This window comes from Microtus pennsylvanicus, chromosome 13 (assembly GCF_037038515.1).
Source record: "Microtus pennsylvanicus isolate mMicPen1 chromosome 13, mMicPen1.hap1, whole genome shotgun sequence".
Classification (NCBI taxonomy): domain Eukaryota; kingdom Metazoa; phylum Chordata; class Mammalia; order Rodentia; family Cricetidae; genus Microtus; species Microtus pennsylvanicus.
Window position 1 is genome coordinate 63280967 of NC_134591.1, and position 14612 is coordinate 63295578.

Sequence of the window (14612 nt, forward strand, 5' to 3'; positions counted from 1 at the left end):
TCCTCAGGCTTGCATAGCAAGTGCTTTTGCCCCCTGAGCCATCTTGCCAGCCTTCCTCTGAGGATTTTACCGAGTAATTACATGTGGACCTAGATCCTGGTACACAAGGAAACCCTCTGACCCTTGTTTTTCTCATCTGCCAAACAGGGCTGATGGTGAACGCGTGCCTCCATGGGGCTCAGACAATGCGTGCAAGAGGCTCAACACAGTGCCTCACTCAACAGGGAACAACACAGGGCAGACATCACATCTTCATATCAGATGTATACGGGACTCCAGCAGAAACAGTCACCATCCCATCCCTTGGCCATGCTTCCTTGTCCCCCCTTCCCCTATGCTTCCTAGACTCGGGCAACGTAAGCTCTACTACATGGACAGGCGTTGGGGAGACTCACCCGCTCCAGGGCAAAGGTGCGCACCACATACTCAGCCAGTGTCTCTGTCTTTACCAGCGTGATCTTGATGTCCCCATACATGTCTGAGTCCTCAGGCCAGTAGCGAGAGCACTTTACCTGTGACCCCCCACAGCACAGGGTTCAGCGGGCTCCGAGTCATCCATGAGGCCCACCCTGCCTCCAGCCCACCCCCCAGCCCCGCTTACCCTGCCCACCTCTACCAGCTTGGTGATCATGACGATGCTCGCACACTGTTCCTGCCACACCATGCGCCAGAAGTCGTAGATCATCTCGGGCTTCGGCCCTGAGGGCGCAGAGGATGCCTGTCCCTGAGCACGGTCCTTCCATGGCCAGCACACCATGATGCTCAGTGACGGACACCGTCCCTCGTTGGGACGCTCCCAAGACCCAACCCCAATGGGGACTTCTCATTCACCCCAATATACCCCACCAACCACGGCTTCATGCCTACAGGGCCCTGGAAAGGGCAGTAGCAAGGCAGAGCCAGGCTGGAGAGCCAGTTGTGCTGAGTAAGAACTAATGAGCCGTGTAGATGATAGACCCTCGGGGCATGGGCAGGAGAGGTGGACAGAGAAGCAGTAGCAGAAGAGAGACAAGACTAGAGGAGACCCAAGCGGCCAGCTGGACCAAGAGGCATGCTCCATGACAGTGGGAATAGCCCGAGTCCTTGCACATGCATTACCACAGAGGAACACACAAACACACAACCAGGTTACGGGGGAGGGACTGAGCATCTCAGGAGGCACAGACAGGGCGGATAAGGGCTGTGGTTAGATGTAAAAGATCCAGGCAGGTAGTGGGGACAGAGAGACAGACAGATGGGGAGGCAGATGGGGGCAGGGGGATGCTGAGCAGGTCAGCAGGGAAGGCAGGCAGGCAGCGGACATTCCAGGTCACGAGAGGGCGCCACAGGCGGAGGGGCCAGGTACCTTGAGTGGCTATGAAGTGGTTTGACCTGTGGTAGCCCTGGAACAGGAGAATAGGGTGAAGTGAACGTCAAGGGAGCAGACCTCTGTCCCCTCAGACTGCCCCATCACCGTCCTTCCAGGAGCAGGGCATCCTCCAGAAACTCATGTCTCTAGATGAGGGTGACCTGGTCCTCATCTCAGTCCCAAAGATGAACGAAGCTAAGAGACACCAGGGTCTTGCCATGGAACCCTGTGGAGGGTGCTCCTCTGTGAGCCCAGGGAGTCTCCCACCCTCAAAGCGGGTTATCTGTTAATAGCATGGCTGCCGTTCAGAGACAAATGAAGTGCCAGCTGCTGCTGCCCTGTTCCCAGAAACATAATCCACCCTGGACCCCAGATATGGGAGAACCAGGGGTTGGCAGAATCCCCAGTTTCAGGCAGGGCATTCAGAATGGAGAGTACCCAGAGCTTGGGGGAGAAATCTTAAAGAGGGCTTCAAATCGGAAGCAAAGGGCCCTTAGATACAGTTTTAAAATCTGTTTTACTGACGAGGAATTTTCCTGTGACCGATGGTTCCATACCATTCTAAATGCTGCTGTTTATCTTACATGAAAGAGAAGCCAAGAGCTACCTCACTCTCCATCACCAGAGACCTCAGGCCAAGCATCAGTGAGCTGCGGTCCCAGAGTCATGGTGATGGTCCCATACCGTCCTAAACACTACTGTCCACTTTATAGGAAAGAAAAGCCGAGCGCTCCCTCATCCTCCATCCTCAGAGCCCTCAGGCCAAGTAGCAAAGAGCTAAGGTTCCAAAGCCACAGTAGCCCCAAAGTCCCTCACAAGAAGGCACCTTTGTGGGACAAGAACCAGCCAGGAAGTCTGTGCAGACTCTGTGGTAAGTTTCCAAAGTAGAATAGCAGCAGCAAGTGCAAGAGAGTCACCAAGCTCTGCCCTGACCCTCAACACAGCTCCTTGTGGACTCCCAAGCACTGAGAACCCAAAGGGCCCTAGTGCCTCCCTGCCAGGGTCCATATCCCAGCTGCCCTCAGACAAACACCCTTTCCTTCTCTGGCCCTCCATCTTCACTGCTATAAAGTAGATCATAACAAGATTTCCCTGCCAGGGATGTGAGGAGTACACGCCGTAATGGAGGTTAAGCGTTTGTCACCAGGCCAAGCACAAGGCAGGGCCAACAGCAGCTGTGATTATTAACCCTGCCTCGGAGGTCTCCAAAGGTCCAGATAGTGTTGATTTCAAAAACTGCTCAGTGGGTGTGTGGCACATGCCTTTAATCCCAGCACTCAGGAGGCAAAAGCAGAGTGGGGGGGGGGGGTAAAGAACAGCTGGGATGGGAGATGACCTCCAGAGGATTGGGGTGTAACGGACCTGGGTCCCTGTTGGCAGGTGCCAGCAAGTTCCAGCACTTATTAGTCGGTATAAATAACGAAGTAATGGAACTCAATTAAAACTGATCAATTGAGCTGAGGATGAGGCTCAGGGATAGAGCATTTGCCTAGCATGTGGGAGACTCTGGATTCTCTACCGGCACAAACACACACACACACAAATACCACACTGATCCTAGTGACTGGATAGTATAAAATCCATGTCTGTCACTTCTCGAAGAGAAGAGAAGTTTGGCATTTTTGGTGCACAGAGACCCTGGGATATCGTCCCAGGCAGACTTGGGCTCTGAGGATGGGGGTGGATCTGGAAATGTGCATTTCCGGCCAGTTCCTTGGCAGTGCTCACATTGCAGAGCCTCAGACAGCATAGTGGCCAACAAGGCTGAACCTTTCCAAGCCTCTGTTGCCCTCTGCAACTGGAAGATGACAAGCAGACAGCCTCGTGGTTCCCCGGAGAAAAGCCAAAACCCCTTCAAAGTGAAAAACCTCTGGAGTACTCTGCCTACACTCCAGCAGCCTCCAGCAGCCTCCCCACGTCATTTCCACTGTCTCTCCAGCCGGTCAGAGGAACAGCAGAGCCGGAGGATGAGGAGGGCCCGTTCCCAGCTGACTCCACCTAGGAAGTAGTCAAGCTTGGGAACAGGTTACCCTGAACTGCCTGTACTCCTGCACCCAGCACAGTTTGCCTAAGCTCCACCCCGACACAAGATCATCAGCAGAGTCAGCCAACTCTGTACCTCCACCCCCACCCCACCCCACCAGGGTCCAGCTCCCTGCCAGCATGTGAACCTGAGTCAGTAAACTCTGCACCTCCACCCCCACCCCACCAGGCCCAGCTCCGTGCCAGCATGTGAGCCTGAGTCAGTAAATAACAGAGGACTTGAACTCAACCAAACAGACTGGGCTTGCTATAGCTGAACACATACTTGCCTGGCGTGGAAGAGGCCCTGGGATCCAGCCCCAGCATAAAAAGGAGGGAAACCTGATGGATTGCCCAGTGAGTGAATGGCTTACAGTTCAGCTCTGGGGCACTCTTTCCAGTCCTTTCCAGGACCCTATTCCTTCACTGTTGGAAAATTACATTTTGGAGAAAGTATGGCCCAGGGCCACCCAACCTACCTTGTCATGTAGGCCTATTGCTTTTGCTTTAATATTTATTTATCATTTATGCATATGCCTGTGTGGCTGGATGAGTTTATGTGCACCATGTGCGTGCAGGCACAGCAGAGGCCAGAGGAAGGCATCGGATTCCTTAGAGCTAGAATCACAGTTGGTTGTGAGCCACCTGTGGGTTGATGGAAGTTGAACTCAGATCCTCTGCGAAAGCAGCCGGAGCCTTTAACCACCGAGCATCTCTCCGAGCCCCACACACCCTATCTGAAGCAAGTGTACAGGCATGCAACTCGAAATTTCTACAAGGTCGTTTCTTTAAAAACATTACTACATTTTCATTTCCTTTGTGATCCCAGGGGAGAGTGTAGTCGCAGTGATGTCTATGTGGTCAGGTGACCTGCAAGAGTCAGTTATCTCTCTCCCGTGTGGGATCCCTAGGCTGAGCGGCAGGCTCTCACCTGCTGAGCCATCTCACAGCCCTCCCTTCTTACGTAAGACATGTGCTACTACATAACCATTTTATACAAGGACACAGATAGAGATTTTGCTATGCCTATGCATATATGTATGCATATTCATATGTATAGGTTTACGCACGTGTAGGTGGGGGATTGCATATGCCAGGAAGGTCCATGTGTGCATGTGTGTAGAAGTCAGACGACAACCTCAAGTACTATTATCAGAACAGCTGTCCATCTCCTTGGAGACAGGGTCTCTTTTGGGCCTGCTACATTACAATTAGGCTAAACTGGCCAGGCAGCCCAAAAGATGCATCTGGCTCTACTTCCCCAGCGCTGGGATTACAACCTGAATCCCCACATGGGTTCTGGGACTTGAAGTCGGGTCTTCACACTTGCAAGGGAAGCATTTACCAACTCTGCCATGCCCAAACCCCCGCCCCAAATACACATTTTAAATGACCATATCACCTTGCACACTTCGCTCTAGGGAGTGGCACTGGAGAGGTCTGGACCTCGTGCCCCACACAGGTGCTAGGATCATACATCTGCACGCTTGCTGGGATTTGAGTGGGTGGTGATGAGGGACAGCGGAATGGTAACGCTAGCTTTGTGGCCTTACACACATCACTTCACCTTTCTCGGATTCAACATTCTCAGCCGCCAAAGGACACTTTGCACTCTAGGTGCCTGGCACCTGGCAGGTGACATCGGCAACACAATCGTTCACTGGCATTTGAGGCAGCAGGAAGCCCACTGGGACTTCTAAAGGCATTTCTTAGGAGTCTCACAAGAGAGAACCAAATGAGTGAGATTCAAAGGCAAATGTCTAACCCTAGGGAACCAGCGAGTCTAAGGCCAGTGAGGACCGATATTCATCATAACCCACAGGGGGCGCTAGGACCCCGCACATCTGCTGTCTTCTGTGAGCCTAATGGGCCTTTTACATTTGAGAATTTTACAAACCAACTGTGTGGTTGCACTCAAAATAAGGGGCACGGCTGGGATAATTGGCTGGCTCTGCCAAATGTGACTGGGGGAACCTCTCACGTCTTATGTTAGTCTCTCTGTGTTGTCCGGAAGTCTGATAATGAGCAGAATCCTAGCAATGATAATAAAAAAATGAAATATCTTTTTAAAAGAAGATAAAATGGAAAATGTACCCGCAAAATAGCGAAGAATACCAGTCATTAAGTAGTATGAAATGCAATCCTCATGCTCAAGAGGCCGAGGCAAAAGATGGCTGGGAATTTGATTCCAGCCTCCACTACACAGTAAGCTCCAAGCCAGTCTAGCTACAGAGTGAGACCCCATCTCGAAAAGCCAAAATTATTGATAATAACAATGATTATAAATACTATGATAACAACTTAGTTTGAGACAGGTTAGCCTCAAACTTACTATGTAGCTCAGGATGGCCTTGAATTTCTTTGGTTTTTGTTCTGTTTATTTTTTGAAACAAGGTCTTTCTACACAGTCCTGGCTGTCCTGGAATTCACTATGTAGACCAACTCAGATATCCACTCGCCTCGGCCCCACAAGTGCTGGGATTAAAGAAGTGAACCACCACGCCCAGTTTTCACCTGATGCTGGGTCTCAAACCCCGGGGTGTCAAGCATGCTTGGCCAGCATTCCACTAACCGAGCCTTTGTTTCAATTCTCCAAAGAGCAAGAGACATTATAATGTTTAAACTGATATTCAAACTGGTTTTTTTAAAAAGCACATTTGAATTGAGGCTAACTGGAGGGCAAACTGATAGTGGTTGAGTTTTAAGCAAACTGACCACAAAGGGTTTGAACACTAGGGAGCTTAAGGAGGACTGGCCCAGGCCTCTTGGCCGCCTGGGCTGCGCGGTGGGGGGAGGGGAGGGCAGAGACAAGTCTCAGGGCAGTTTCCCCACCACAGACACCAGGAGGAGCTCTTCAGAAGAGCAGAACAGGTGACGCTCACAGGAAATGGCTAGATAAGGGGACAGAGGTGACAGTAGTGACCAGCACCCCAACATAGCTGTCCTTGTTGAGAGAGCAACAGGTGGCAAGGAATGTCTCCCAGTAGGAAGACAGTCTTTAACCGTGGCAGCCCCTGGCAAGCTGCTGGAATGGGTGGCTGGTGTTCAGTGCCAGGAGAGGGGAAGGAGGGGGAGAGAGAAAGAGAGAGACAGCCAACCAGAGCCTGTGAGAGAGCCCAGGACACAGCCAGTCCACCAGACAGGAAGAGGAGAAGGAGAAGGGAAGAGATACTTACTTGTCGGTTTATCCGAATCTTAATGATTCCAGTGAGGGAAAAGAACAAAGCAAAAGAGACAGATGTTAGGCCAGAGGTGGATGGAGGTGGGCGGGGCACAGGAGAGGCCAGAAAGGGTGACATGAGCTGGCGGGCAGAACAGAGACAGGAGGCCAGGACTTGGGTGGAGAGAGGCATGGGTATGTCCCTGTCAGGGCCCGAGAGAAACCAACCAGGTGGAACCCAATGAGAAAGATCCACTGTCTCCAAGCTGCCCACGCCCGTGAGCCAGGACCGTGCTGGGAGGCAGGGAGACAGCAAAGGATTCTGGGAAGCAAGCGGTGGCACATTCAGCTCCAGGAGGAAGGTGGAAGGAGAGGAGAGTCATCTCTAGAGGTCCTGACGACCTCAACCCTGGCACACTGCGGCTTCCTCCTGGGCCTTTCTTTGCCTTCACTGATCATCCCCGAGTGTCCCTCCCCTTCCTCTGCGGCCACACTGCTTCCTCCACACAGTCTATACAACCAGACCTGGCTCTGCCGCTAACTGGCTCTGTGACACTTTTCTTCTTGCCTATGCTTTCCCAGCTAATCTGAAATGAATTTCCTTCGATGTTAATCTGTTTTCCCCCTACTAGAATCTCTGTATCATAAAAAAAAAAGAAAAAGCAGTGGTCACGTGATCTCATTTCTATCCCTGGTGCCCAGGTGCTCAAAATACATTTCCTACACAATTAAAGAAAGCTCTTGAAAGCTCAGCTTGCTGCATGAAGTGCAGTCAAGTCCCTGGGCCTTGCCCGAGCCCCATCACCACCCTCCAGGCACATCTGCGAAGTCTGCCCTCTCTTGGCCCATTCCTCCCATCCACCCAGATCCAAGAGTTGTCAAGGCCGCCAAATGGTCAGCATTGGAGGCTGCAGAGACAGCCCAGCTGGGGCTTCAGTCCTTTCTTTACCACTCTAGCTGTGTGTCCTACAACCAGTAGTTTCACCTCTCTGGGCTCCAGCTTCCTTCCCTGTAAGGGGAGGCCATGCATGATAGGGTGATAAGGTTACATGAAATTCGAGAGTGTATGTAAAGTGCTCATCACCATGCCTGGCACACAGTATGTGCTCAGTAAACACGCCTCCTTACATGTGAAGCAGCACCACTGTAATCAAAGCCAAAACATTTGAACAACTTCCTGATGGCCCTGGGAGACAGCCCGATCCTTAGCCTGCCAGGTAAGGTCTTTGTCACCTCACTCTGCATAACCTCTTCTGCTTCAGGATGGGAATCATGGGAATCCCACCTCCAAGCTCTCGGCCCCTTGTTGAGGCAGCTCTTCCCCTCCCTCAGCCTTCCTGTCTGCCCCAGACCTTGTTCTACCTTCCCACGGGCCTGCATAGCCCTCAGGATGCTTTCCCACCGGCCGCCACCCACTCTCAGCTCCCCATCTCTGAGTTCCCTGGCACCAAATGCACCTCGGCCATTCAGACCCCCGTTTAGTCTCTGGTAGGTTTGTGCCCTGCATGGACAGTGAGTCTGGAGGGGACAGGGACAGGTAAGCAGAAAGAGCTGGCTCAGGCACTCACGTCTATGTAGTTGGCAGAGATGTAGTCGGCATCTGGGTCTCCCAGCATCGGGTTAAGTTTCACTCGGTGACGGTCATCTGCGAACAGAGTGGCAGAGCAGGGCTGTGTCAGGAAGCCTGGAGTTTGTAGGGGGGGGGGGGGAGGTCCCTTGAAGGTTAGGGGAAGTATCCAGGCATGACTGCCGGGTGACCTTTATAAGGGGCTCAGAGCTGACCAGGAAGCTCTGGGCACCATGAGGCTGGGCCGAGGGTTTGAGTCTGGGTGTGGAGTTAAGGAAGATTAGCAGCAATTAGCTGTGCAAACTTGAGCCAAGTTCTCAACCTCCCAAACCTCTGTTCCTTCATCTTTAAGAGAGGCCCCTACTGTGACAGGGAAGTGACAGAGACAGTGGGCCCTTATGTCTCTGCGGACAGGACTCCCCAGAGCATACTCTGGCGACTCTCCTCCTTCCACACTTCCTCTTGTCTTTGTGGGCCCCAGTCCCTTCCCGGGGACTCACAGGCAGACACTGTCTCCTGCCGGCTGCTCTTGAGCTTGTCTTTCTTCTTGGTGGCATCCCAGCCTTCAAAGAAGCTCTGCCAATGGGAAAATGGTAGTCAGTGGGGGAGAGAGACCCCAAGACTTTTGGGACACCTCCCCACAAGGGGAATGAGGGAGGCAGGGTGGGGGCGGGGCACCATAAAGGATAGGTTCAAAACACAGGAGTGTGTGGGGAAGGGAAACTGAGCCAAAGGGAGGGCAGAGTTCACAGAGTTTAGGATACAGAACCCTGAGTCTGACCTGGGAAGAGAGGAAAGATTAAACGATGAAGATTAAGGGTGAGACTAAGCCTAAGTGTGTAAGGCTGAGCTGGGAACTGACAAAGGAAGGGTCCAACAGGGCTGGACTGAGAAGAGCCAAGTGAGGATCCACAGCGAGGAGAACGGGCCGGGCCCACCTCATATTCCTGCTTGAAGCCATAGCCCTCTGCTGTCTTCATCTGGTTGATATGTTGCAGAAGGTCAGCCACCCGTACTGCGGGGTGCAGCTGTCCTGTGTGATACGGGGAGCCCTTCCGGCCACACGGGCGCCGAGGGGAGCCCCCCAGGAGGCTGCTGGCCTCGGTGACCCCACTGCTTCGCTGGTCTCCTGTAGCCAAAGGAAGGGAAATGGACTCTCACAGATATGCAAACCCAGCCTGGAAGCCTCTAGATGGACTCGGGCAGGGTAGAGGCAGGGAGCACAGTCAACATGGAGGGGGGCCTGATTGTTCCTTAGAGTCAAGCTTCACGAGGCTACCCTGCACGAGGCCCTGCAAGCCCTTCCCTTCGGTGTCTCTGATTTCCCATCTGCAAAACAAGCAAGACAGCTGAAGCAACCCATACGGTCCTCATGACTGTATTACCCTGTGACCCGGTGATATTTCACACCACCCTGCCAGGTCTCGCTGTTTGACCTGCATGGGCAGCATTAGCACAGCCCTGGACGTGCCCTCCTCTTCCAGGGAACAATCTGGAACCACGGCAACTCCCAGCAATTACCCCCATTCAAAGACGAGCAAAGCAAAATTAGCTTGCGCAGCCGCCCCCTCCACCGACAACGCCAGGCACCTGAATAGAGTGTTTCTCCTGTGCCAGCATTTCCATTGTCAGCCAGTGCAGTGGCCCAGACAAGGGGGCCCCATGGACCCCAGACCCTGCCAGACAGACACCCCCCCCCTTCCAGCTCTTAGAATCAGCATCCTCAAGGACATCCCACCCTGGTTCCAGGGATCATATCTGAGACTGTGGAAAGCAGCCGTAGTTTCTCCTGCCTGACTCACTGGCTCCTATCTCCTCTCAGGAAAGGCTGCGTGGCTGCCTCAATACCCTTCCTCCTTATCTTTTATGCCTGGAGAATTCAAGCCTCTCTTCCAGGTCTCAGCCAAAACGATCCCCTAGCTGGCCTATGTTCCTCCTTAGTGACTCACAGAGCAGATGAATACAAGATGCACAGGCCACCTCCCCAGACACCAGAGCTTGCTATGCCAAGGTTTGAAAGCTGCCTCTGAGTAGGAACTCAAGGCCATGCAGGGTCTTCCTACTTCACTGTTCTGCTCTCAGCAGGCCCAGGCCTATAGAGTGCCCAGTTTAACAGAGAGCTGTCTCCTGTAGTTAATCCTGAGATCCGGTTGCTTACAGCTGAACTGGTCAGTGACTTGCTTATCATGTAGTCAGACGCTCCATGCCCTTAACCACACAGATGGGGAAGCTGGGGTCCACGAGGCAAGACAGGGCTCATGTCACAGTGGTAAGTACAGGAATGATTCAAGATGGCTGAGTAGGTAAAGTGCTCCCCGTACAAGCATGAGAACCTGGGTTCAGATCCCAAGCACCTAAGAGCTGGGCACAGTGGTAGACACCTTTAAGCCCAACACCTGGAAAGCAGAAACAGATGTGTCCTGAGGACTTGCTGGCCTGCTAGTCTAGCTCAATCCGGCAGCTCCGAGTTCACAGAAACCCTGTCTCACAAGATAAGATGGAGATGCGGAAGACATCCCAAAAACCTCTGCAGGCACATGAGCCTGCAAAGATGTAGATGCACACACACACACACACACAAAACACACACACACACATATACACACATGCATGCACACATGAACACCTATACATGTGTATGCACATGTGAACACATATGTACATATTCAGGTTCTCATGAACATACACACACACATACGAACATGTACACACAACAAGCACAAATTAGATAAAGAGAGGAGGAGATCTGTGCTTAAAGGAGTCTGCTCAGTTCTGATATAAACAAAAACAAGTAGATTTATGCCTAGTGAGACCTCTCAGGGCTTCCGGCATGTCAGTGTGCATTTGAAATATCCGAGAGATGAATGGAAGAAGGCCGCTTCGCATCTCTCGCCATGAAGGGCTCTTTGTGTTTTATAGTCACATCCTCAGGGGCTGCAGTACAGTGTGGGTGGAGACTGACAGAAAGCTCTGGAGCCAGGCAGATCTCAGATCAAATCCCAGCTCTGCATATGACCTGGGGGACGCTATTTAGTCTGCCTAAACTTCCACTTTTACATGTCAACAGAAGTAAACACTGATGCTGCTAAACGTTTGCTGCTGTAAATGTTAAATAATAAGACGATGCACGAGAGGCACCCAGAGCCTGGCACAGCCACCACAGCAATCGCTGGCATCGCTTCCAGGAAAGGGAGTCCCCGAGTCCCCCAAAGCCAGGGCAGCTGGCTGACTGAATGCTTGGTCCTTCTCCACTGTAAGATACTGGTCCAGCCTGAAAAGCCAGTTCCAAGAAGCAGCCACAACTACACAAGGTGAAGACATGCAAGAATTCAAGAAGCGCTACTGGGGCTAAGGAGATGGCTCTGCCGGCAAAACACTTGCTACACGAACCATGTGGACCTGAGTTCAATCCCCAGCACTCATGTGAAAGAAACAGTCTAGTCTAGTTTGAACTATAGTCAGTGAGAGACCGGTCTCAGGTGGTGAGCAACACCTGAGGCAGTGATACTTGATGTCAACTTCTGGTATCCAAATGCATACACACACACACACACAAATACACCCATACATGTATATACACACAAATACACGCATACATGTACACACACACAAGTACACACATACCACACAATACATGCATACACAAAGGGTTTCTGCTGGTTTAAAGAACTCAGAGACATCAAGAAGACCAGGAGCTCAGAGGTTTGCTGCGGACACAGAGTCAAAGCCTCACAAAGTGATCACCGGGTAGAAAGAGAATCAAACAAGAGTGACAGGAGACTGCACGCTTATCCCACAGATCCCGATCAGCCCCCATGATCAGCAGGCACGTAGGTGTAGTCAATGTCTGATGAGCAAGAACCAGGCCAGGCAGCTCACAATCGAGCCCAAGAACAGTGCGAGATATTCTGCAGATGAGACGACCGGGAAAGGGTGAGGTCATACAGCATGACCTGGTTTCCTGGACTCAGAGAAGCCAGGTCCCCATTCCCTTAACTATGGGATCTGAGAAGCACTTCATACCTCATTCCAAGTTCCGCCCCAAGGACCAACCTGCTCACCCGAAGGCAGGTCATTGTTCCCCAGGGACTGGGGAGATGACTCTGCTTCCTTCCTGGTGGTCTGGCATGAGTTCTACACCACTGCACCCTTCTCACACCGAGGGACGAAACCCACCAAAACCGTGAGTGAAAAAGAAACCAACCCTCCCTGAAGCAACTTGCATCAGGGCACTGAAAAGATCTACAAGATGCCACATGGTTTTCTGCTGTCAACCAAAATTGGGTCTCTGATATTTGGAAAGGAGAAGGAAGGGGAGGTTGAGCCAACAGGTCAGGAGTAGACAAAGCACGAGAGAGTTCTAAGACTCAGTTCCAGTCTCCTGGACACATGGCTTTCCAGACACTGCAACCTGGCCTTCACTGTGTCCAGTCTCCCCTTCCCACCACGAACCAAGTCCCGCATTTTCCACCAGCACTCGGCTGCAAGGCCTGTGGCCCCTGTGGTGGTCTGAGTGAAAATGACCCCCATAGGCCCGTCGGGGGTCCCACTATTAGATGTGGCCTCAATGCAGTAGGTGTCGCCTTGTTGGAATAGGTGTGCCCTTTTTGGAGGAAGTATGTCACTTGGGGTGAGCTTTGAGGTTTCAGAAGTTTGGGCCAGGCCCAGTGGCTCACTCGCTCTTCCTACCGCCTGCCAATCCAGACACAGAACTCTCAGCTACCTCTCCAGCACCTCTGCCTGCATGCGCCATGCTCCCTTCCATGACAGCAATAGGCTAACCTCCAAACTGTAAGCTAGCCCCGATGAAATGTTTTCCTGCCGTGGTCACAGTGTCTCTAATAGAAACCCTAACTAAGACACCACCCTACCTCAGCACCCACTCTCCTAGCGCCCACCAAGCATGTCCAGCCCAGCGGGACACAGCCCTCGTTCCTCCTATGCCCACCTCTATACACTTGCATCTGTTGCTCCTCATCCTCCTCACTGCTGACTGACTAAATCCTTCTATGAATTAGTCCCGTGCAGCACACATGCGCATCAGCTGTTCAGAAAGAAGTGTGCCCAAACCGTGGCTCTGCCACCTGACTATGTAACGTGGACAAGGCCCCTCTCTGAGCCTCTTTTTCCTCATTTTTTTGCTTGACTGTTTGCTTGGTTTGGTCTTGAGATAGGTCTCAGGTAGCCCAGGCTGGCCTCAAAGTCCTTATATAGCCAAGGATGGCTCCTGCTTTCACCACCCAAATGCTGGGGTTACAGGCATGAATCCCCATGCCCTATGTGTGTGATGCTTGTGATGTAGCCCAGTCAGGGCTTCCTTCAGGTGACCATGCTGCCCACTGAGCCACATCCCCAGCCCTCCTCCTCCTCATTCTTTTTTTCTTTTCATTTCTTTCTTTCTTTCTTTCTTTTTTTTTTATAAAATGAAGACTGGTGGTCACCACTGAGCAATGTAAAAGGGTGAGAATTCAAGGAGGAAAACTACAAAAAGGGAATAAGCGCATGTCGAGCTTGAAAACGCGCATGAAACAGACAAATTCCCTAAAAAATGTAACACCAATTGCATCATTTTCTGATATATGTGTGATATTTTTATAGACATAGAAAAAAAAGATCAAAAGTGACTCAAAAATAGAAAGTCTGAAAGCCTGGCTCCTTTTAAGAAGTTGATTATGAATTTCAAATCTTGGGCTGGGGAGATGACTCAGTGGGTAGAGGTACTCGTCACTGACTCTGCTGACCTGAGTTCAAACGCCGAGACAGGCACAGCAAAGGGAGAGTCTCAACTCTCATGAGCTGTCCGCTGACCTCCACATACACACACAGTGGCAATCACGTACCTACACACATACACTTATATGCAGAGAAAATATGTAAATAAAAATATATTAATAACTTCTCAAAACTTTTGGTAGCACTAATTCTTTTGAACGCTCACATGATAGTGGTGACCCTGGTCTCCAAAGCTCACATGGTGGTGACCCTGGTCTCCACCCCCCACCCTACCTTTTCCCATGGCACTCAGCGGCAAGGTCTGTGTCAATCCCAACTCAATATCTATTTATTTTTAAGAATCTTAAAGGTCTTTATGTATCTATTTTGTGTTGTTGTTTGTTGTCTTGTTGTTGTTGGTTTTTTTGATTTTTGGTTTTGTTTGTTTGTTTGTTTGTTTTTGTGAGACAGGGTTTCTCTGTGCAGTCTTGACTGTCCTGGAATTCACTCTGTAGACCAGGTGGTCTCGAACTCACAGAGATCTGCCTGCATCTGCCTCCTGAAAACTGGAATTAAATGTATGTATCACTAGCATCTGGCTATTTTAGGTTTGTTTGTTTGTTTGTTTTTGAGATAGGGTCTCTCTATGTAGTCCTGGCTGTACTGCAACTCACTATGTAGATTACTGGAACTCACTATGTAAACCAGGCTGGCCTCAAATTCATAAAAATCTACCTACCTTTGTCTCTGGAGTATTTAGAATTAAAGGCATGCATCACCATGTCCAGCAAAATGTAATGATT

General features: G+C 51.2%; 1 protein-coding gene across 8 annotated transcripts in view; it reads right to left on the reverse strand.

Annotated features, from left to right (window-relative positions):
- Ptpru (protein tyrosine phosphatase receptor type U) overlaps positions 1-14612 on the reverse strand; it is a 72905-nt gene that overhangs the window by 10581 nt on the left and 47712 nt on the right. For 3 of the 8 annotated variants that reach the window (XM_075944749.1, XM_075944754.1, XM_075944757.1), the window contains 7 exons: positions 9036-9226; positions 8598-8673; positions 8099-8175; positions 6547-6564; positions 1346-1382; positions 602-699; positions 396-512 (listed from right to left, as the gene is read on the reverse strand). In XM_075944749.1, the coding sequence (XP_075800864.1) occupies positions 396-512; positions 602-699; positions 1346-1382; positions 6547-6564; positions 8099-8175; positions 8598-8673; positions 9036-9226 (614 nt within the window). The remainder of the gene's footprint in view (positions 1-395; positions 513-601; positions 700-1345; positions 1383-6546; positions 6565-8098; positions 8176-8597; positions 8674-9035; positions 9227-14612) is intronic. The other 5 variants (XM_075944753.1, XM_075944756.1, XM_075944751.1 and 2 more) reach the window with 3 other exon arrangements.